Source organism: Tachypleus tridentatus, chromosome 13 (genome assembly GCF_004210375.1).
Source record: "Tachypleus tridentatus isolate NWPU-2018 chromosome 13, ASM421037v1, whole genome shotgun sequence".
Lineage (NCBI taxonomy): Eukaryota > Metazoa > Arthropoda > Merostomata > Xiphosura > Limulidae > Tachypleus > Tachypleus tridentatus.
Window position 1 is genome coordinate 228,092,989 of NC_134837.1, and position 24,913 is coordinate 228,117,901.

At 32.0% G+C, this 24,913-nt stretch overlaps 1 protein-coding gene across 1 annotated transcript in view; it reads left to right on the forward strand.

The window, feature by feature from the left end:
- LOC143240823 (protein FRA10AC1 homolog) overlaps positions 1 to 16,190 on the forward strand; it is a 56,787-nt gene extending 40,597 nt beyond the window's left edge. The window contains exons 8-11 of the mRNA XM_076483969.1: positions 13,849 to 13,894; positions 14,339 to 14,452; positions 14,756 to 14,884; positions 15,753 to 16,190. Coding sequence (XP_076340084.1) covers positions 13,849 to 13,894; positions 14,339 to 14,452; positions 14,756 to 14,884; positions 15,753 to 15,928 — 465 coding nt within the window. The 3' untranslated portion in view covers positions 15,929 to 16,190. The remainder of the gene's footprint in view (positions 1 to 13,848; positions 13,895 to 14,338; positions 14,453 to 14,755; positions 14,885 to 15,752) is intronic.
- The last annotated feature ends 8,723 nt before the right edge of the window (positions 16,191 to 24,913 follow it).

Here is a 24,913-nt window from a genome sequence, read left to right on the forward strand (position 1 = left end):
GTATCTTCACAAAACTTGGTAGACTTTTAGTAAAGTTTGCATGTATTTTGTACACAAAACCAGATTTTTAATGTAATATTTCTACAAACGTTTTGTTTCTGAGGACAAAATGACTTCATGTTATGAATAAAAATTATTCTTTGTCCCAAAAATCTCAAATATTTTCATAATCCCTAAAACCTAAATACATTTCAAACATTTATTTTCAGTAAGACTTTATATTTTATGTTATTTTCTAGACTAACTATGTGGGATTTGTCACTTAACCAAGCTCATAACCATCATAAAAAAAATTGGGAAATAAATGTAAATCATGCTTTTTCATACTAGAATTACTACATATTATAACATGAAAGTACAAATGTTTAGTCTGAGTAGCTCAAGTCTCATAATGCTGTATAAAAACTTGTATATTTATTATTTTTTATTATATTGATATTCCAGTCATGCTTACCTAACATTATATAAATTGCATTGATGCAGTCAATGTATCCAGTAATATAAACTGACCTTTAAGTCTTTCTTATCTTGGTTGTGTTTTAGTGGACTAGTATTTTATAACATACAGTCACATATCAATTATTATACATTAAATATATATATATATATGTGTGTAGATGATTATTATTTAGAAACAAATTATTAAACTTGTTTTTCTTAAAATATAGAGTAATAAATAAAAAGGTAAAGTAAAAATTATCTTCTTCCTATAATCTTTGTACTCAGTTGTTGCTGGACATATGTTGCTAAGCCTTTTAAAATATTGCATGTGGAGGATATCAAATAATTTTTTTTAGATTTTATATATACAGTTGAATAACCAAAAAAACCATACATAACTACACTAATACCATAGAATTCCACTATAATTTATTAAACTTAATAAGATTTATTTAGAATTTATAAAATATGAGACTTTGAGCAGACTAAAAACACAACCAGTGTCCTTGAAAATTTGGATTGAAAGTGCATGATAGCCTTTTCAAAGTTTAAAATGGCTGAGAAAATCATTCTGTAGACATCCTAAGCTGTTGATTGGTTATTCACATTTCATATACTGTAGTAAGAGTGTATAAGGGATCATTCAAAAGAGGAAAAATGTAGAGTTGAACAGGGCCACAGCATTTGATTCAGTTCATAAGTCATATCTCAGCAAAATAAAAAAGATATGTAGTTCTTACTTTATATTCTAGCCTGTTAATAGTTATTTTGAGTTCTTAGTTTGTATGAAATTATAGTCTTAGTATTTTGACATTACAAATATCTAATTTTAAAGTTCTGCATTCATCTTACTGCATGGACTCATTAAAGTCTATATTTAGATGTGTTCTTTTAATATTTGCTTTTAAATTGAGGAATTAACTTGTATTTAATATTAAAGTTTCAATTACAATCTATAGTTTGATTCCAAACGTACTGACATAAATTCATAAAATAGTAGTTCAATAAAATTTTGAATGCAAGTTAACAAACATGATGAAATGGCCTTTGAACCCTGACTCATTTTGAAAGGATTAAAAGGTATGAAGATTTAATTAAAGTGATGTTTTAGATATATACGTTTCATTTGAAAAAGCTGCTTTTCTACTAATACAACTTTATATACTCTTAGTGGGTGTTGTGTCTTTTCTGAGAATGTATTTGGGCCATTGCTATGCAATATATATAGAGAATTTAGTTACATGAAAACTATAAATGGTTACTACATTCTCAAACAGATCTCCATGTTACTCTCCAGCTACAGTTTAACATTTAACATATTGAACTCATGCAGTCATGTAGAAGATGGCAACACTGAGTCATTTTGAACTTTCAGCTAGCTAATATCTATGTTTATTGTCATTACAATGTATAAAGTTAGGTGCTGTATCATGTAATCATTTACCCTTGAATGAGCATAAAAAAGGCAGAACACAAGATAAATAAAAATTAGGAATTTAAAACTTGTAAATAGGGATTGTGAAGAAAGTAAGCAAATATGGATGGTGATACTGTTGACATTATTTACTCAAACTACAAGTCCATATTTTGACTCCATCAAATGTAATTCTAAGTAATAACATGGAACCAAAATAAGGATTTATAATTTGAGAAAGTAGTGTCTACAGTTCCTTCATCCTTGTTTTCTCACTTTTTATGTACAATCCCTATTTACAAATTTTTAAATGCCCAATTTTTTATTTATTTTGTAGTAGACTAAAGATCTGAATTTTAGTTATTTTTGTTTTGTACAGCTATATATTTATGATAAAATTGATAAAGGCCATCTTCAATAAAATTTATGCTGTTAAGCAGCAAATCTGTTTTTTTTTTAATTGAATGTTTTGAATGCTGTGAAAAGTTCTTATAAGAAAGCTAATACATGAGCAAACACCAGTACTACAAAACCAAAAGACTTGGGATAGCAGTAAGTCTGTGGACTTACAGTGCTAAAATATGGGGTCTCATTGCATGTGTTGGACATATCAGATTGCCCAATATGGCTTTGCTCTATAAAACAAACAAAAAAATCCAAAATAATCTATAAAATATCAATGTTAACCTGTTCAGTGCCGTACATGAGATAACTCGTTCGAGCCAATCGGTAACACAGTGCCACGGACGAGTTAATTCATTCTCAATAATACCTAACTTCAATCCAAAATGGTATCACGAAAAAAGTTACAAAATTAAGAAGCATTAGAGTTGTATTGTAGCAGCTGAAATACTTGGCAGTCAACAGGTTAACTGCATTTTAGAAAAGAAAAAATTCTGACCCAAAAAAGGTACATCCTATTAACAAAGTAAAACTGAATTGAACAATTTTTCTTCACATTTTGGATTCTGTATGACATCTACATTTTTAAAACAATTTTATCATACTTTTAAATTAATAAATATTTGAAGATATATCAGAAAACTACAAATATAAAATTGTCAGCATAAATTATCAAAAGCTTGTTTCCTATGAAGTATTTCCCTCTAAAAATGGATAATATATTCTCAATGTGTGAAAAGTTCATTATAAAATTATTCTTTGGGATAAGGAGAAAAAAAATTCTCAAAACCAAATTGACAAGTAGGTTGTTTTGTTTACAGACAAAACTCTGCAACTTGCACAAATGAAAATATTCATTTTGTTCTTCATGATTTACACTAAATAAGTATCAGGATATGATAAAGTAATCAATTCTAAACCAATTTTTCATTAATATTCTTTGAATACTTTAGAATTAATATATAAAACTGCCTTGAAAAGTTGTGGCAAAAATATATATGAAAAGCTACAGGAAATTTTAACCTTAGATACAAAATTTTAGGAGTAAGTTATTTTGTTCATCCTGAACAGTTGCACACACAAAATAGTACAATCATGTAAAAACTTGAAAATAATACAACCACTGGTGTTCTTTGGGATTCTCCCTACAAATCTGTACAAGACATGTACTGAAACTACTGAATTGTATTGAAGAATATAAGTATACACTTTGTGTAATTTTCAATCAACAAATTTTTGTATAAAGTTAATAAACATTACCAATCTAAAAACATCAATTTTTGTTTAAGAAATGACTAGTTTCAATTATAGGGCTACATTGTGTGTAGGTTAGTTGAATATTTCTTTCCTTGTTAGAATGACTATTTTGAAAAATTTATGCAAGAATAAATACTAGATATTTAATGAGTAATACTGATGTTCATAAAAAACTAAAATTATATCCTATTTCATTAGACAGTGTACTTTTTGAAACAAAAGATTCATGCACTTTTCAAATTATGTTAAATATTATTAAAGATCAATACTTTGGCAAATTGTTATTTAAAACTATATCAATCCAAGATGTTGTAAGTAATGGTCAAACTAGACCTTTATTAGCACTAATAAATTTATATTACTTTCATTCTTTTTCTACTTATAACTATGCAGAACTTGTAACTTTAGTAATAAAATCATTTAGAATGCCTATAACATCATTATGAGTAACTTAGTTGGTTTAAAATCCAATGATTTCAGAACCAGTATTTTTTTTATTTCTAGTGATATGATTGATATGAAAATAAAAACAATTTATGACAGACATTTCAAAAGTTTTTAACTGAAATTAAATAATTATATTTACAAAAAAAATTAATAGTTTAGGATTTGTAAGCAGAATACCTGTTTTCAGCTTTTTTAAGTTGTCAATTATACAGTCATATGCACTTGCATTTTTGCCTATTTTAAGATATCAATAATAAGAAACCTCTTTCTTGTGAGTATTAAATTTTCCAAAAAAATGAAAAATAAATTTTGTAACAATATATGTTATTAGAGTTGCAAGTGTCTTTACTGACTTTGAAGACAACAAATCTCTTAAAGTCTGGAGCACACACATACTGTTAGTGTCTGGAAAAAAAAACCAAGGCACGAAAAGTTAATTGATATTCACACTATTTATTTAGAAATAATAAGTTATTTGCTGAGGCTGCAATTGGATTCTTGTACACTCCAGCTATGCTAATTTCAGAAAAAGTTTTTAAGGTAATTAATAGACCAATCAAATAAAAACACTGACATATGATATTTCTTTTTGATACTGAATGACTGTTTCTTTTTTTAATTTCTACAAAAAATGAAGAGGTTTACTCCCATCCCCTCAAACAAAATTGTGGTTATTTATGCAAGTTCAAGTGATGCGGTTATTAATTTATTAAATGAAATAGGGTGGGGCTTAACCCCTTTGGACCATTTTCCTAAACCTGTGTCTACTTAAATGCTAAATAATATGTTATTAATTTCTGAAAAACATGTTTCAGGAATTGACCTTCTGAATCCTTTGCTAGATCCAAGCCTGCTTATATAGCACTACAAAATACAGTTATTAAATTGTGGAAAAAGAAATAGATAAAAGGTCTGGATTCTTCCACCAGATTTACACCTGCTTATATGGCATTAAAATACACAGTTTGAAACATAATACAGTTTAAGAAATGGTAAATTTACACTTTATATAATACTTACATAGCCAAAGAGTTGGCAGTGGGTGTTACTAACCAGTTGCCTTCCTTCTAGTCAGCAATTATAAATTAGTGACAGTGGCAAATTGTCTTAGTAGCTTTGCAATAACAACAAGAAGTTAATTTAGCAGCAATAGAAATCAGACTTGAGACCCTGAAATCGCAAACAGTAAACAACATATGCTTAAAAAAACAAATATAACTGATATTTTAATTACTTGGATATTTCAAATAATTCTAGATTCAATTAGTTGTTTATTTTTTGTGATAGTTTAGGTTTCAATTATTGTTACAATAATCAAAAATGGTAACAATCAGAAACACTAATTACAGTTACTTGATTATTTTCTTGTCATTAATCAGTTAGTTTATAAAACACTAATAAATGTAGTCACTGCCCATAGGCAATTGATTAAATTTCTCAGTTCAACTTCTACATATTTGTAAGTGTACTGTTCCTACAAATGATGTAAACACTGTAATGATGTATCCCTCCAATAGTAGATGCTCAAAACAAGAAGAAAAATATCTTTATGCACAAACATTATTATTCAGGTATTTTGTCTAACAATGTCAGTGGAAACTTAAAAGGAATCTTATCTGTACATTTAGCTAATGTTCGGTAGTTGTCACTTTAGCTCAATTAGTACAGTCAACATTTGATGTGTGACAGATATCGAATTGCATTCCATGGTGAGGAACTATAAATACCATGAAAATATTCAGTTACTACTATCCAATATAGCTGTGATAAACCTTTGTATTAAAATCTGTACAATGATATTTTTTTAATGTGGCATTACTGCTATTGTGCATTAGGTGGTGGGTTTCCTTACATCTACTTCATATCCAATTTGGGTCCTTTGTTTTGCTTCACTGCCTTTTATGCAGTGTGCCTCACCTGGGGACAGTTATGATCAACTTTTCTATCTCCAGCCTTTTCTCCTGACCCTTCCCTCCAAAAAGAGGAACAGGTACTTTCTTATTTTTTGTTAGGCTTGTAATTTAGGCACATGACTTTCTGCTTTTTGCCTTTTTACTGGAATGACTCTTGAATTCTTAACTTCTTGCACCTTCTTCTATCACACCTCCACATTTATCAGTATCTTCTTTGCTGCCCTCCTCTTCTTCATGACTCCTTTGCTTTGGCCTAAGATAATGACCCTTCTATATTTTTTTAACTCCCAATTTCTCGTATCCTTTCTGTCAACCTTTCTGCAATCAGCTAATATTCAGCTTAACTCTACTATATTACCACCTTTCTCTTCCTCATTGTGTCTTTTAATCACAACCATAATGGTTTTCACTCAAATTTGTACTTTTGGGGCATATGTCCCTCTTGTTCAACTCAAAAATGGATATTTCTTTGTGTACCGTTCATGGTTAACCTAAGGCCTATGCACCATCAACATACCAGACTCATTTTATTTCTCAAAAAAGAAGTGGATTTTGTGATAATCTTTGTATTTTACCAGAAAAAGGCCATACACAAAATCAGTTTCATGGATCAGCTAGATTATGCATTCATGTTTGCACATTTTTCAAGGTTTTTGCACTCCATCACAGGTGTCATCCAATACTATTAATGTGACTAGAGGCAATCCAACAATTAGTGATACTACTGCCACTGTGCACATGTGGTTGCTTCCATTCTGATCTTGGATACAGTATATACAAACTCCTATCTCTGTTACTTGTGTTGAGCCTCCCTGTCTGGTCATATATTTCTCCACTGTTGTTTCCACAACTACTTTTACTTCCAGCTCCCTATTTCCATTGGAGATCAGGTAGTTCCAGTTTCATCCTTTGCTACTTCAATTCCACAGATATATGCTTTTTTTTTCTCCAGTTATTTAGGCTCCTTTGAGGTGTAAGTCTTCATCACTTGAATTTCTTCCTTCAGTTTGGGATTCCCTCATTTCTCTCCATTTTTCTTTCTTTCTATTCTTCTACTAATCTTCCTCTCTTATTCAATTGATTACTCATTTTCATGCTTCCTCCTTTTCAAGGAGCTTTACATCATGACTGTATCAGCTTTACTGGTACAACTTGCTCATACTCACTTTCCATTTTGTTCCCTGTTAATTTATTTGCTTTGTTTATGGGATGTTCTTTATCAGGTTGCTTTACTTTCTGGCATTCATCAACTTCAATCTTCTCTTCAAGTCCCCTGTTTTGCACCATTTCTTTTTGATGGCACTTGTTTGGGGTACTTTTCCTACTTTGGTATCTTGAGATGATACAACTCATTAACAGTAATTTCTACTCAGTTTGGTTTCTTGCCTTTAAAACCAGGTGACCTCACTAGTTTTCTCAATATATAATGTTTCAAGGAGTTGCTCCCTCTTATAATCCTTGTCCTCCTGTTACCATTCAAGAGGTCACCTATTTTTGAGGGCTAGCTGTTAAGGGTAATTTTTTACTGATACTACAAAATAGCCCTTCTCCTGTAGTTTTTTTGCTCCTCCACTTTATACACATGAAAATCCTTAGCTACCACCTTTGAGTCTTTCAAGTACCTTCTCGCTGATTTTTTTCATGGCTTTCTACTTTCCACCTTACCTGTTTTAAATGCCATGGGACAATTCCTCTACCCAACTTAAGTAAGCAGTTATGAATCTGTCTCACATGACCCATCTTTGAATTTCCTTTGATTTCCAGTGAATGGCTTTCTCACTCTGCAGCAATATTTTCCTTAGTTGTGGATAACCTAGTTAAAGATCTTTCTCCACATCCTGAATTGTTTGCTTGACTTTTGATTTTTTTATGTTTGTCCACTGTGATCAAACATTCAATTCTCATCCCTATTCCTTGATTGACTCTGGCACTATCTCATTTACTTGGGTCTAGGGGATTTTGATTATTGTTTGCATTCTTGAGAACTGTTGTTCCACAACTTAATAAATTTTTGGCCTCTACCTGTCCTTTCTAGTGTGGCTTCTCTGTTATAACCCCTACTCCTTTGGGAATCTTCTAATTTGAGATGGCTAGTTTAGTTATCATATTCAGTAACAGCCTCCCACCCTGTAATTCATTTGCTTAAGGTTCTTTCTCACTTTGTATCTATGTCAGGCCCAGCATAATTTATATATTTTAAACTTGGAGCTGTGGATATCCAAGTTATTGTGTTTCCATTTCCTCTACAGCGGTGAGATATGTTTTTCTGGGGACTTTTCTTGAATTCCCTGTTTCTTTTGAAGGTGCCCATACATGTTCATTTTAGTAGTTTGTGGCCTGTCTATGAAGATGTATTCAGATATCCACTATCTGCTTTCTCCAATTGCAGGTTTGTTGCTCACTCAATTCCATACAATTTTGGACAACCCTGTTCCCTCAGACGTGCTTCTGTTTGGAACCCTGCAGGTCTTACCAGTATGTCTTTATGTTCCTTTCACTCATAGATATTGGGTTTCACAGGTTGCATATTATGTTACTTTGTGTTTGACATTTGCAGTCTTACATGTACATCTTTCTACCATTACATCTGTTAAGGTAGAGTGCTGTTCTGTATATGTAATCCATTTCAAGCACCTGGTATTTCTATGTTCACAACATAAGTGGCTGCTATGTATTCTTGCCATCACCTTCTGTCTTGTCTTCTTACTGCAATCCATTCATACACTTTCCCTGTTGTGTTTTCCATAATCTATCAGCTAGGCACTCACTCAAGGATCTCTCTTGTTTTCCTGGCTGTGGATTTTTCTGTTTTGGACATTTGACTACCACATTTAGTTGTTGGTCTATTGTATCTTGGAGCCTCCTCTTCTCAGTTTCAGAAACTATTCCTTTCACTTTTTTTTTTTAACCTCATTCTTCCCTTTAACAACAGAGATATGTTTGTTTTCTTCCCTCACTAACTTGCTTTTTATCCTGCCCCATTTCAGGACTCTTTGTTATAATCATTTCTTACTGTAGCAATCCTCTTCTATGATAATTTATTTCCTTCTACTTTGTCTCATTATATTATACCACCCTATCTAGCTGTATTCTTCTTTTATGGGTCATGACCCTTTGCCTATTTTTAATGTCTCCTCCAATTATAGCACATCTTACTATATGCCGTAGAACACAAAATCACTAGAATTCAGCCTTCTATATTTCCAAATGTCTGTTTTAACAGACCTATAAACTTGTAAAGATAACATTTTCTGCTGCTGTGGCTCACCTTCCACTTTCAGCTCCAACCAATTAGTCATATGTCAGTATGTTTTTGAAGATAGACAATCATGTCTTTGTGCAGGTTCAAACCATTAAATATCATGTAAAAGCTTCACTCTGTGTTAATTACATCATCACTTCAATTGCTAAATACTCCTCTACTGAATAAAATTTCACTGCTTAAGACTCATAGAGAAGTTGAATTTAGTTACATTCTGCTGTGTATGGGCTGCTGATTAGGAGGAAGTGCTAATGATTAATTAAAGAAAGTTGCTAATTGATAATTGGCCAGTGGTTTGCTAAATGACTGATGAATGTCTTTTAATTAACTAATTCTGGGGCACATATATTTTATTTCATATACACTGCTGGCCAAAACGTTAAGGACAATGAACATACAGAAAAAATATGCATTTTGCGTTGTTAGACTCGACCACTTATTTGAGTAGAGCTTCGAAAGATGACAATAAGAAAAGGGAAGATAAAAATAAACTTTTTTAACATTTAATAGGGACAATGTGAACACTATGAAATTAGTCTAAATACTAGCTGGTCAAAAGTTTAAGACCATACTGAAACGAAGCGTTAATCGGTAAACATGTAATGAAATTTGTGTTAAAGCATTAGCATTGTCAACATCTCCCACTGACATCTACTGTGTTACATAGGGTAAAAACATGGCAAAAGCAAAAACGTTGACAGAGTTTGAATGTGGCAGAATTGTAGAGCTGCAAAAGCAAGGTATTTCTCAACATCTCTGGTAAGATTGGGTGTAGTAAAACTGCTGTTGCAAATTTCTTAAAAGACCCTGAGTGATATGGAACAAGAATTCAGTGGTCGGCCCAAAAAAAATTACCGGCATTGAGCAGGAGGATTCAACGGGTTGTCCAGCAAGACACCAGCTGATCGTTGAACCAGATTAAGGACCTTACAGACGCAGAATGCAGTTCAACAACAAGATGGCATCTACAAAAGAAAGGCTTTAAAAACCATAAACATCTTTGAAGGCCATGCCACGAAACAGCTCGGTTAAACTTTGCTGAGAAGCACCAAACATGGGATGTAGAAAAGTGGAAGAAGGTTTTGTTCTCTGATGAGAAAAATTTGATCTGGATGGTCCAGATGGCTTCCAACATTACTGGCATAATAATGATATCCCACCAGAGACATTTTCTAAGCGATTCAATGGAGGAGGTTCCATCATGATCTGGGGTGCTTTCTCCTTCCATGGAAAAATGGAGCTTCAGGTTATACAGGGGCATTAAACAGCAGCTGGCTACATTGGCATGTTGGAAAAAGCATCCTTATTGACTGAAGGCCCTCGTTTGTGTGGAAATGACTGGATCTTTCAACAGGACAATGCTGCAATCCACAATGCCTGCAGGACAAAGAACTTTTTCATGGCAAATAACATAATTATTTTGGACCACCCAGTGTGTTTACCCGAACTGAACCTCATTGAGAATGTTTTGGGGTGAATGACAAGGGAAGTCTATGGAAATGGACATCAATTCCAAACAGTGCATGATCTTCGTGATGCCATCTTCACCACTTGGAATAACATTTCAGGCAGCCTTCTACAAACGCTTATATCAATCATGCCAAAGCAAATGTTTGAAGTTATTCGCAATGACAGCCGTGCAACTCACTAGTGAGACCTCTTGTTGAGCATTTCCTACCCTGTCTAGGACTTCTTTTTGGTATGGTCTGAAATTTTTGACCTTTATGTTAATTGGCCAGCAGTGTATAATGAATATGCTAAGACCATCTTTAACATGATTAGGTGAATCGTTCAGAAGTTTCTTGATTGCAGATGATGGTGTTAATTACACAGAAACCTATTACTCATGTAAAGTAGCATTTAAACTGAGCTGTTTGTATCATTTAATATTTCATTATGTTTTGTATACTTTAGCACTTTATGCAGTTAACTAGGCCATATAAGTGTTTTATGTAAATAGTTGTATATTCTTTCTTTCTAGACGTATTTGTGTTCTGTTGTTGAGTAAGCTACATGTGTTTGTAATATGACATGCTTACATTCTTTTCTTTTGTACTTTGATATTGTACATTTTTAAATTTTTTATTCTGTAATTTAAGTATTTACTAGATATTAAATGTTTCTAACTATGCCACTTATTGGTCGTTTTAGCTGTTTTCTAAATACAACTACTTATCTGCATATACATGGATTAAATGATAATTTTTCTTAGAGAAACGATAATGTAGTGTCCAACATCACATAAAAATTTTCCATGCCATCTGCCAGTTTTTGTACTGTTATATGTTTATTCCCTGTTGGGGTTAATGCTTAAAGTTTGCTTGGGTACCTTACTGTCATCTATTAGTCACTATAAAAAATATTTAATAAAACATGGCATTGACTATTTTAGCTTGATAGCAGTCATAGTCATATGTACTGGATCTATATTGCTTTATCTAAAATACACTTATGATTGTTATAAAGGAGAGTAGTCCAACTAAAAGATCATTGAACCAGTTTAAAGCTATATTTTAATATGACTCAGAATATACTTTAATTTAACTAAGCCTTACAAGAAGATTGAAGATATGCTTTCTGTAACTGTAAAGATATTAGTTAAAGTTAAAAACCATACCTGAGAAGAACTGATAAGGCTCTACATAAAATTAAGGCCATATCTTGTAATAGCTAATGTGCCATTTTTTTTATGGATGAGGAAATGTTTAATTGTTACTGTAAAACCGGTGAGACATAGATAGTTTTTATACAACTCAGATGCTGTTTAGTAACATTTATAACCAAAGTTTATAAAATTTGTATACAAGTAAGTTTCATTTTGGTGAATGATAAATATACTTCAAATTTGTATGTCTTAAAAATTACATTGTAATGTGAATTAATTGTATTAATGTACATTAAACTTGTCCTGCTTTAGAGAAGCAGGATAAGCTAAAGTAGAAAAATAAAAAAGTTGTATATTTCACTTTTAACAGAATTGATTATCTTATGCTCATTTTACATCATTTACTGTGTATTACTGACTTGCAAACAGTGTTTATAAATACAGACCTGTAAGGTACAAAACAAGTGTCCATTAAATTCTAAAAATTAAACTTTACTTGCAGCCTAAAAGTCTGAGAATGATCAGATTATTTTAAATCCAAACAGCTTGAAGAAAAACACAAGTGAACTTGTAAAGTACAAATTTACTAAAATCTTGCAATGGAGAAAAATTAACCGAAAGCCAGGACTGGTGTTGAAACAATTATATTTTTAGTTAGGTGTGTAACTTAAATTATAAAAGATAAAATATTCATCATTACTCAGGAACTTTTCTTAGCTTATTCTCAAAGTTGTTACTCAAGCATTATTAGATTCACAAATATGATTTTATTTATAAATCTGTTTAATTATTGAAAATTATTTTAAATTATTAATCCATTTAATGTTATTGAGTTTCTAATACCAAGTCAAAGTGAGTGAATACTTTTATATATTGATAATATAAAAATGCTTAATGCAATATATTACCTCCTTTCACATGTATAGATTTTCTTATTCTATGCTGTTCTCTACATGCAAAAAGTTTTTGCATACTATAATCCTGAAACTCCCATATACCCTACAATTAATGTGGTTCAATTGTATCTTATATGTAAATCATCATACAACAATCCTCCACCATTACAAGTGCAACACACCTCCCGATGTATGTGAATTCTTCAATACAGTTTTACAGAACAATCACTTCTTCTTTTACTATAGGTCAAAAGTTTTATTCCAGATTTGCTTCATTTTAGACTGGAGTTGAATTGCTGCATACAGCTCATCATACCTTAGCAACTGTGCCTTGGGATTCATCCATTTTAGCTTTCCCCATGTTCCTATCTATAAATATTTATTCTACATGATTGAAATTCCAGTATACCATAGATCAAATTGTAATCCAGTTAGTTTTCTTTCCTTTTTTGTGGTTGTACTTCATCCAACTGTTGCCATGGATACAAGACCTATTTCTCCACTGGGTGCAGAGTATACCTGGTACAGAAATGTTCGTTTTCCAATGGTGATCAAACTTCATGGGTGCTCTTTGGATGCTTTTCCAGGATACTTATTTCTTTCCCTCACAATCACTTCTTTTACAACAGGTCAAAAGTTTCATTCCAGATGTGCTTCATTTTAGACTCTGTGCCTTGGGATTCATCCATTTTAGCTTTCCCCATCTATTCAATGTGGAATTCAGACTATACACATGAGAGGTGGTAATGTACTGTATCCGAAATTATTATTTTCCTGTGCTGAAAATATATTTCCAATAGGTGTTTATCTCATCTCACACTTCCCACCCTTCATTCATACTGAAAACCAGTGCTTTCTTTTATGCCTAATCACAAGATGATAGTTTGATAGAATCAAATAGAGGGAGCCACATGTGTCTGGAGGGTGTGCTGCACTTCTAGAACTTGCATGATGATTTAGATGTGAGATGCACTTGAACTATATTGATTATAAGGTCCATGTGAATTCAAGGCTTATGACATGAAAAAACATTTTATCTATAGAGAGCAGCACTGAACAATTATGTGGGGGGGAGGGTAAGCACCTGTCAGAAATCCATTTTCAGTATAGGAAAATAATGACAGATATTCTCTTTAACTTGAATGAAAGGTTCTCATAGGTCATTATTTAAAAACTAGATTCAAGTGTTTTTGTCATATTTTGTTTTAAAGGTAGCTTTGCGCTGGAGAACAGAACAAGAAGTCATTGATGGAAAAGGTGTGTACTCATCTTCATACTTTTTATGTTTAATAGTCAGTCCTAAAGTTACTTTTTCCATCAACTTTTTAAAAACAATTAAACTCTTGATCTCAGAATTTCTGTAAATGTATTCCAGATATATTTTGTATTATTGAATAACGTATTCATCAACCATTTTTTGAGGTCATAAGTGAACATGAAAATATAAAACATATTTAAAATGTGGTTTATTGAAATCAGATTTATGTTTGCTTTCAGCTTATATTACATTTTCACTTGTTTTGAAATATATTTAACTTATCAATCATCTTATTTGAGATTAATTTTTTATTTTCTCAGTGGCTTTAGTGAATTGAAAGATTTAGCTGTAGAAGTGGCAGTTGTTGTGGTTGTTTCCAGGAAGTAGGGATCAGCAAAACAAAACCAAAAATTTTATTAGATTTATTTTTACTTAAATTGTAGGCCAGTTCATATGTGGTAATAAGCAGTGTAAGAAAGCAGAAACTCTTCGAAGTTGGGAAGTCAACTTTAGATATGTGGAGCAAGATGAAGAGAAGAATGTATTGGTGAAATTACGTAAGTATTATTCCAAAACTGGAAGCAAGTTTTGTATGCTTTTTCTCTGTCTTTAGCCTGCTTATTCCTTTATTAAAAATAAAACCTTGTTATCTGAATAATTTGTTATTTGAAAGATGAATAATGTGTAAGGTGTTTTTTTTAGTTACTCTTTGCTCATATCTTTGACCAACAAAATATTCACAAAGGTGTTTTTGTCCTACAGAAATTTGTTTGTTTTTCAAATGCACTTTTATTTTCCAGCTAATCACTCTATCAGTGTGAAGGAAAATAGTAATTGTTTTTGAATTTATACACCTCTAGGGATTTGTCCAAAATGTTCATACAAACTGAACTACCATCATCAGCAGAAGGAAGTTGGTAAAAGGAAAAATAAAAGAAGTAACAGTACTACAGATGACAAAAATAAGAAGCAATGTTTAGAAGTGGAAGGTGTGAGAAATTACAAATTCTTGTTCACAAAGTTTAGTCTGATATCATACAAAACTAACTATGAACTATTCACACATTGCCTTTAGTTTTGATTTGAAAATATCATTTATTTAAAATAAGAAATAAAACCTTTTCAGTACCCTTCCTTTCAAAAACCACTGTAAATCTATTACATTGTTGCTTGTTCTCCATTAATCTCTATCCCTAGTAGTGAAGTTTCCTTTTGATTCAGTGAACTTGTTTTCATACTGGTGTTTAAAAGAAAACCAAAACTTGAGTGTTTTCAAATAGGTCACTATTCTTTTTCAGGAACTATTCAAAAGTGCTTTAGTTTTGGGCCACTCTTTAAAAACATTGCAACTTTTGTATGTGATTCTGTTTGCTGACCTCTTAATCAGAATTGTTTTCAGGCTAATATGCTAAATTTATTAAATACCTAGTTATTGTGAGGAGATTAATTAGCATTTGAATTTTAGTTTTTCTTTGATAGGGTTTCCTGTGGATGAAAAGAATTGCTCAGTAAATGTTAAACAAAACATGCATTTACAATCTAGGTGGATACGAAAATTCATATTTTTGTAAGAAAACTTGTTTCAAACTATTTTAAGAAAGTTTTTTCATACAAGAATATTTTTCTTTGTTTTATTGATAGTATAAAACTTGGCTTTGATTCAGTTAAATAAATGAAAAGGTCTTGATCTGAATATAAAATTCCAAAAATTACTTTTACAACTAAAATACAAACTGGAGTAAAAAGCAAAGTAAAAATATATATGTTATATCAGGAGTAACGAAAAAATTATAACAAGAAGGTTGTCAGTATGGGCTCATTGTTATTTTGTGGCTTAATTTATTTTCTGTGTTGCAGCTAACCATGTAGAAGAAAATGAAACAAATAAACATTTTTCAAGAAACACAGAAATTAATCAAGTTGCTGGTACTAGTAATGAAGCCTCAGAAATCTGGAAAATGCCTTTGAATGCCGAGAAAGAAAAATCTAAGGAAGATGAGTTTGAAGAATATCTGGCAGATATGTTACTCTGAGAAGTTGGGACAGTTTTTATTGAAGCATCACATGACATTATTCATTATAAAGTTACTTTGTCAGCAAATCTGCTGTGAATACAGCTTTCTGACTGATTGGACAAGCATAACTATAATTATAGCTATGTAATAAATTGGTTCAAAAATTGTCTTAATTGTCTTACATATCCAGATAATTCACTAGTTGGATTAGCATAACTGCAATTATAGCTGTTTAATAAATAAGTGTAAATGAAAATGTTAAAATAAAGTATGCATACATTATTTTCCTTATTCCATTAAGTTAAAAAAACTTTAATTATTTTAACAACAAGTTTAATCCATCCTTAATTATCTAACTTAATCCCATTCTTCACATTTGTTTACAATATCATACCTTCAGAAGTATATCTATATATATATATTCATGCCAATTTGTTTTACACACAATAATTATTCATCATATTTGTTAATACTTGTAAATACAGCCATTTCAGCAAATATACAGAACAGTTTTACTTTATCAGGTGGTCTACTATATAGATTTATCTTTCAATACAGGAACAAATTGGTTCTGTGGTAAAACTCCACTTACAAACTCTATTGAACTCTGTGTTATAACACCAAATGTTTTCTGCATTTTAAGTTATGGATGCATCATCAGAGTGACAATCAATCCATTGGCACAGATGATAGGTGATAGGGTGCTGCTGACTGGCTACCTTCCCTAACTAGTTTAAAATTAGTGCGGCAGCAAGAAGTCACAATAGCTTTCCATAATGTAATATGAATCTTTTAAAAACCAGACAAGTTTTTTTAGTTTTTGCATTTAACATTTGATAACTTATAAAATGTGGGAACTATGGCTATAAGTGACAGAAAGTTATTACTTTTTGAACTTTGGTGTGGCTGTAATAAGCTGGAAATTGTTGAAGTCCATGTTTAGTCTGCACCTATAAGATAATAATAATTTCTTTTTTCCCTGAAAAAACTATTTTGTGATGGCAGTAGACTGATGTTCCATCCACTTTTCTTACACCTCTTCCACTAGGACTTTAATAAGCTCACTTGTTTTGCTAACTTTTGTACGAGATTGGCTGAATGTGTTATCAGTTAGATGTTTGTACAAGGCTTATTTTATATTTTCTCACTGTGGTTCATATCCTATTATTTTAATATTATTGCAGTTTATTATATGGTATTCACTAAAACGATTAGCTGTTGCAGAGCTTGTATGTCTGTTATGCTCCTCAATTTTAAATTATGTTAGATGTTTTGTTTTTTCACAAAAGATGTTGAATATGGTATTTTTGCTTTTCTGTGGATTTTAAGGTGATTTTATGTCTTAGTTGAATTGTAGCTGCAGGTAAGTACTAATACAAAGGGAAAAAGGCAGATAGGCAGGACGGTAAAGTTCAATCATTATCAAACAATAGACCAATTGATATTCTACACCATTTAAGAAAACCATGTAGTGTCGAACAGAATTGGTCCAAGAGTAGTAGACTTCACACATGCATGTTAAGAAGGGATATACAGTATGTCCACATGCACAAATTGTGTTTGATGTGTGCTCAATACTTCATATAGTGCATTATACCATGTGCTACAGTGATAGAACCAGTGCTTTATTTGCTTGAACAGTTGTGTCTTAAGTTATGGCACAGTTCCCTCTGTGACTATGAACACTAAGCTATTTAACTTCCTACTGAATGTCATTTAGTATGGTGAGTATAGTAGAATTAGTCATACATCTAAGGTTATTCATACTATAAATGAAAATGAACACACAATAGCCACAATGTTTGTAATCATTAGTAGACAGCTGTGCAAGAAATTTAGGCTCATTAACTGGGGAGAGATATTTAGGACTAGCTTCATCATGTATGAGGTACCTGTCTAGTTCGCATAGTAATTCGTTTTTCATCCAATTCTTATTAAAGTACATTATTGTACTATGTAGGAGTCTATCTGGTATGGTTGGTATGTTCGAATATTTGTGAATAAACTGAGATGATATAGTTCTTGGAACTCTATATGCAATTGTGAGGAGTGTGTTTTGGATTGTTTGTAGTTTGGTTTTAATTATTTTATTGCTTAGAGTTATCCATGCTGGAGCTGCATAATCTATTACTGGTCTAATATATGTTTTATAGATTTTTAGTATGTTATCTGTAGATGCTCCACTGTTTTTACCAGTTAGACTCCTAGCATAGTTAGTTCTTCGCCAGACTTTATTTTTAATTTCGTTCACATGATTGATCCAAGTTAGTTTTGAATCATGGGTCAGACCTAAAACTTTTGCCGATGGGGCAATCTGGAGTAGTGTGCAATTTATATATAATTCTGGCTGTTGTTTTTTGTGTTTTGTCAATTTCGTAAAGACTACGAGTTGTGTTTTTGCTGTGTTATTTTTATTCTATATTTTTGACAGTATTCACTTATTCTCTTTAGTTGGGTTGTATGTTAGTGGCTGCTATCGTGGGTGTTGTGGCACTTTTCCAGACTGCCACATCATCTGTGAACTATGAAGAGAATCCATGATTCGGATCCTTCAGTGGCATATTGTTTACATACATGATGAAGAGTAGAGGGCTAACCACCCCTCCCTGAGGGACACCAGCTTCAGGAGTAAAGTATTCAGAAAATGTTCCTTCAACATTTACTCTGCACTTTCTATTTTCCAAAAAGTTAGATAACCAGCAAATAATTCCTCACAGTAGTTCCATTTTATTCATTCGGAACCTGAGACAATCATGCTATACAGTGTCGAATGCTTTCTCAATATCAAGGAAGCAAGCGACAGTACATCCTTTTTTATTGAAGCTATCTGTTATGGTTTCGGTTAATCTGATTAGGTGGTCTGTCGTTTGTCTAAATTTCCTGAATCCGTTTTGTTCTTTTGGTAATTTTGATGTTATCTCCAAGAATGTGGAGAGTCTATTACTGATTATTCTTTCAAGAATCTTGCCTACACAGCTGGTCAGGCTGATTGGTTGGTAGCTATTAGGTTTATTTGCTGGCTTTCCTTCCTTATGGAACATTAATATATTTGCAAGCTTCCAAGAAACTGGGATGTATCCTGAGAATAGAGATAGGTTAAAAAGTGAATTTAGGTGGTCAAACAATTTTGGAGTGCCCTTTTTTAGAAGGATAGCTTGTATTTCATCTTCACCTGGTGCTTTGTTTTTTGTGTTTTTTATTGCTTCGAGTAGTTCTTGAAGGGATATTTCATTTGTTAGTAATGTGCTTGCATAATCTGTGTTGGAACTTGTATTTGTATCAGTTATGCTTATTGGAAAATTATTTTATTATTGGTTCAAATTGATGTGTATTGTTTAATATGTGATTAATGACTTTATTATAGAAATATGTATCCATATCTGGATCAGTATGAGTTTTAAAAGTATTTTGAAGTTGATCTTTGAAAGCTTCGGCTATTTCTTTATTGTGTGTGCTATAGTGTTATTATGTTCGAGTGCAGGATATTTCTTTGTGACTGTATTTTCATTGGTGAGTCTTTTAAGATGTGACCAGAATTTTTTCAGGTCAGTTTTATCATTTAGTTTTGAGCAGTAGTTGTCCCATTTATCTTGTTTTATTTGTGTTCTGATGTGATTTCTAATGTTGTTTATTTGCATTTTGGTTTCTCTATCTCTTGTTATCATGTACTGTCTTCTTAATTGTCTTCGTGTTTTGATTAGATTATTTCTGTGGTGGGTTTCCATGTGTTGTTTGTTGTTTTATGGTGTTGTTTTGGTAATGTTAACTTGGCTGCTTTCTGAAGGCACTCCGTAATTGTTTGACAGTAGTTATCCATTTCAATATGTGTTTTAACTTCTTTTATAACTTTATTAGGTAATAGGTTGTCTAATTCCTGTTTATAATTTTGCCAATCTGCTTTTCTGTAATTAAATTTTTCTTTCCTAAGTGTTATATTTTTTATTGGGGGCGAGATCGAAGACACAATATATTGGAAGGTGATCACTGTCAACATCTTTTCCCACTTGAAATTTTATTATTTTTTGGCTCAGATTATATGTACATATGCACAGGTCTAGTATGTCACTGGAGTTAGTGGCATATGCTGTATGTGTAGGGGTGGTGTCATTTAATAAGACTATATTGTTATCATCTATGAATTGTAATAGACTTCTACCATTGTAGTTTGAGCTCTGGCATCCAAAGGTAACATTTTTACTATTTAAGTCAGCTATAACTATGGAGTTTTGGTTGTGGGAAAAGATGTTGCTGAGTAATGCTATATTTAGTTGTTTATTAGGTGAGCAGTAAATTCCTGCTACAGTTACTTTTGTTTTATTTCTTTGCAGGATATTGACAGTAACATGTTCATTGTTACTGCTCAATTTAATTTTATTACTGATAGCTCCATTTTGTAGAGCAGCATGATGCCTCTGTTTTCATCATTTTTATTTATTCTGTCTTTCCTTATTGTTGAATAATTTGCTATTTTAAATCTATTGTTATTGTATATCAGAGTTTTGCTTACTATTATAATGTGGGGATTAGTTTCTTGTATTAGGTCTTCGATCTCATATTTCTTGGAAGCTATTGCACCTTGGATGTTGATATATACTACTGTGAACATTGTGCTGTGAGCATGTAACCAGTAAGTGTTGATATTATGTAGGGTATGTGGGGTGTGATGTGTTTTTTGGAGATATTAATCAGTAATTCAAAACAGTTGGTTGTTTGGTTCGGTTTTGTGTATTTTGTTACAAATTCTGTAAATATGTTTTTGATTATGGTTGTGAAAAGGCTTGTTTTATCTGATGTGTTAGTATTCGTTTCTTGGGAGGTTTGAAAAGCAAAGTTTAAAAAAAAAAGAAAAGTATTTTCTTTTTACTTTAGGCATAACCAATTGGGAAATAACACTTTCTCCTCAGGAACAAGAAAAAGTATAAATTTTGTTACATAGTGTAATTGTTAAAAATACATGTTGATGTATTTTTATTTGTTTTTGAATTTTGCGCAAAGCTACATGAGGGCTATCTGCGCTAACTGTCCCTAATTTAGCAGTGTAAGACTAGAGGGAAGGCAGATAGTCATCACCACCCACCTCCAATTCTAGGACTACTCTTTTACCAACGAATAGTGGGATTGACCGTCACTTTATAACGCCCCCACGGCTGAAAGGGCAAGCATGCTTAGTGCGATGGGGGATTCGAACCTGGGACCCTTAGATTACGAGTCGAACGTCTTAACCCACCTGTTCATGCCAGGCCCATTTACATGTATACCTCTAGCTGTAGTAATATTTACTTTCTTTTTAATGTAATTACTAATTCATTTTGTATGATAATTTTACAGATACAATAAATTGTTATCAGCTTTAAATCCATGATGTCTGTGTTATTTTATAAATGTATCGTTAGTGTAGTTATATATGTGAAGTATTTAGTTGAATTTTACTCAGTTGTTTGAAGTTAGGCACAAAGCTAAGCAATGAGCTGTTCTTGCTCTTCCTACTATAGGTATTGAAGCCCCGTTTTTAGCGTTGTGAGTTCTGCAGACATATAGCTGTGTCATGGGAGGGGATCATTTTTTTCAGTGATTTGGAAAGTAACAATACGTCATCGTTCTGAAAACATTCAACTGTCAATACTTTAAACAGCAGGCATGATTCATGTTGTGTTTTCAGAAGATAAAGTCTTTAAAAACAAACACTGTATTTTAACTTTACCAATGCCAAAAGAAGAACTAAACAATCATAAAATATTAAGTCATCAAATAATCGAAATAATAACACCAACACTAAAGTGTCTTGTATATCCAAAAATAAGCCCTTCTTCAATAAAACTATAAGCAATAATCTTTAATACTATATACAAACATTGTTCTTTATTCGTATCCTAACTTGTCTTATGTTGTCTACACCAACATTTGTTAGCCTCTCTTCTCTTATAGGGTCTCCTGTATGGCTTTGCAGAAAAAGTCAAACAAGGAATTTCCAGTGAACTTTATTACTCACTGAATTATATTATAAGCTCACTGTACAGGAGAACGACATTTAGCAGTTTCACGTGTAAAAGTTACTTACATTTTACATGCAGACATATACAATTTCTTTTTGTTTTTTGTTCTGTCGGATCATCTCATCGACGGACCAGTTTTAAGTTTACGAATTTACAACATCAAAATCCAGGGTTCTATTCCCAATGTTGATCAATATTTGAAGCTTCAGCCGCTTATGAAGTAGTTTTTATGTCATAAATCACAATCGATTCATACCAGACCTACACCTCTTCACAGATGCTAATCTTTCTGGTTGTGGTACATCTCTGAGCAACAATCTCACCTCAGACATCTAGACCAGCATAAGCAATTCCTCCACATCAGTGTACTCGACCTTTATTCTTTCAAACGGACATGTTTGTATTTCTCACCTCTGCTACTAGATTGTTTGATTATTATCCATATTTACAACTTCATGGTGCTTTTATATATCAATAATAGAGTGAGTACCAGATCTTTAACTTTGTTTTTAAACACTCGACCTTATGAGCATCTATCCAATGAATCTACTTTATAGATTCTAATGTATTGAGAGCGATGTACCTCATAGCAGACCATCTGTACCCTGTTCCGCCTATTAAATAGCCACTTCACCCAAAAGTTTCCTGATATGTATGCTTTATTTTGGGTACTTACGACTTCTTTTCTCGTCAATAATGGAGATTCATGAGTAAAGATGGGGCTAGCAAACACGGAATTGACGTCACTCTCCTGTTGGTAGAAGGAGGGCTTTTACTATACAATAACATCGTTATTCAATAATTCTTGAAAATTTATGAAAGTTTAGGTATGAGTTGCCTGAAAGCTAGTGTCATGCAAATACTCATGTAAGATGCTAATAGAAGATAGAATCTTTCTCTGACATGGTAAGTATCTAATGCATGGATTCTCAACCGGGGTCCATGGAATATTTCTGGGGTTCCACAGGCAAAACATAACAAATTGGGGGTCCACAATGATATTTTGGTGGTCCATGAAGAAAACCAACTCAGAATGGTTTTTATTATTAAAAATTCAATTTCTACTGTAATTTTTGTTGGACGTGAAGAAAGCTGAAGTAGACATTCAAACGAATTTGGATGTATTTTATAGATTTTGAAAAATTTCCAGAAAATTGCCTTGAAAGCAAGAAAAAAAAATAAGTGATAAGAGCTGGTTTTAAATATGCGCCTCAGGCAGTCGGTTCTTTTCCTATTATATTGTCTGTGTGACCTTCGCCCTCCCATACTAATCTCCTTAGGGAATTTATTCCAGAAATACTTCGATCTGTCAAACCCTTCCAGGGGAAAATCTATTAAAATGTCGACTTGACCCAAGCAGTTCACTTCAGTTTAACGTTGAACTCCATCGTGAAAAGGTAAGAGATATAAAAGTTCCTAGTACAGACATTCTTTCGTATTTTTTTTTTAATTTCTGCATTTCAATAATGAAAAAATTATTTCCCAGTATAAAAAGACTGAAGAGAAAAATGGCAAATTTTTCCCGTTTTGATACAAATTTCAAATATCAATTCATACCTTAGCAGTTATCTGATATAATTATCAGCTTTAAGGAAGTTAAAAATGTCAATGGTGACCCTAATGATAATAATGAATGACTTGTATAGTTTTTTTTTTATTCATTCAAGTTATTTTAACTATAACATTTCTATTTACCAGTTTTACCTCGAACAATTACCATGCACTCTGTTTCTAAGTATGTGTTTTATTTCTCGAAAAATTTCTAAAAATGAATAGCAATATATATAGTTAGATATTATGAAATGCAATAATTGTATTACCAGCTGAATATATATTAATTATATTTATATATATATATGTACGTATGTATGTATGTATGTGTATATATATATATATATATATTTTTGCAGACATCCCATGTCTGCTCAAGTAAAAAGAAGTGCTGTACTCCGTTGTCTTACGGATTTATTCCAACACCACATAATGAAACGAAACCAATATGCCTCATATGTATGGATGTACTTTCAAATGATAGTATGAAACCTTGTAAACTAAAAATCCATCTAGAAAAGAAGCACACAGGAGAAATTGTTTAATAACAAAGTGTGTAAAATGAGTGATGGTTTACTGGCATCATATGAAATTAGCTCTGGGATAAAGCTCGTTATTGCTTTTCCAACATCTTATCTTGTTGAATCGGGATTTAGTCGTGTTTCTTAACTGTTATCAAAAGCTCGCAATAGACTTGACATTGTAAAAAGAAGTGATCTTCGACTATCATTAACATCGATGGAACCAGATATAAAGAAACTCGCCGAGCAGCATCAACCACAGGGATCTCATTGAATAAATATGCCTATCTCTTTTTTTTTTCCTTATCACACACTTAACTTTAACTGGTTTATCAAAAATTTTAACCAGTGTACATAAATAAATGCTGCAGTGAATTCAATTGCCTGAAGAGCTCTGATCTCCATGGGCTTGACCATGGAAGAAACATTATAATATTGTAATACAAGATATTGGTAAAGAATTATTATCACAATAATTTTGATTATTATTATTATTATTACTAATTATCATTATTATTATAATTGTTGTAGAATACTTTATTTGCATTAAATTAGTTTTCATTTAAAAATAAAGCTTAATTATATACTATTTCTTTGATTATTAAAACCTCAAAATTTATATTAGTGAAAAATAGAATATTGTCTTCTTATGACCAATAGTTATGAAGGGGTCCACCAAGAAAAAAAGAAGGGAAAAGGGGTCCATGGGTAAAAAATAGAAGATAATAGAAAGGGGGTTTCCATCTTCACCGTTACATCTGATGATGTGTTAAAAGTTTTCCTCTTTCTTTTACTTTAAGGCTTTGCTGTTTGTTAGTGTTTCCTTTATTTTCTCATAAAGAATTAACTATAATTTTGAAATTCACTCCAGTGAATTTAGGTTAGCTAAAATTAGGGGGAAAACCTTCCCGTCGTTTACGATGCTTCCATACACGGCA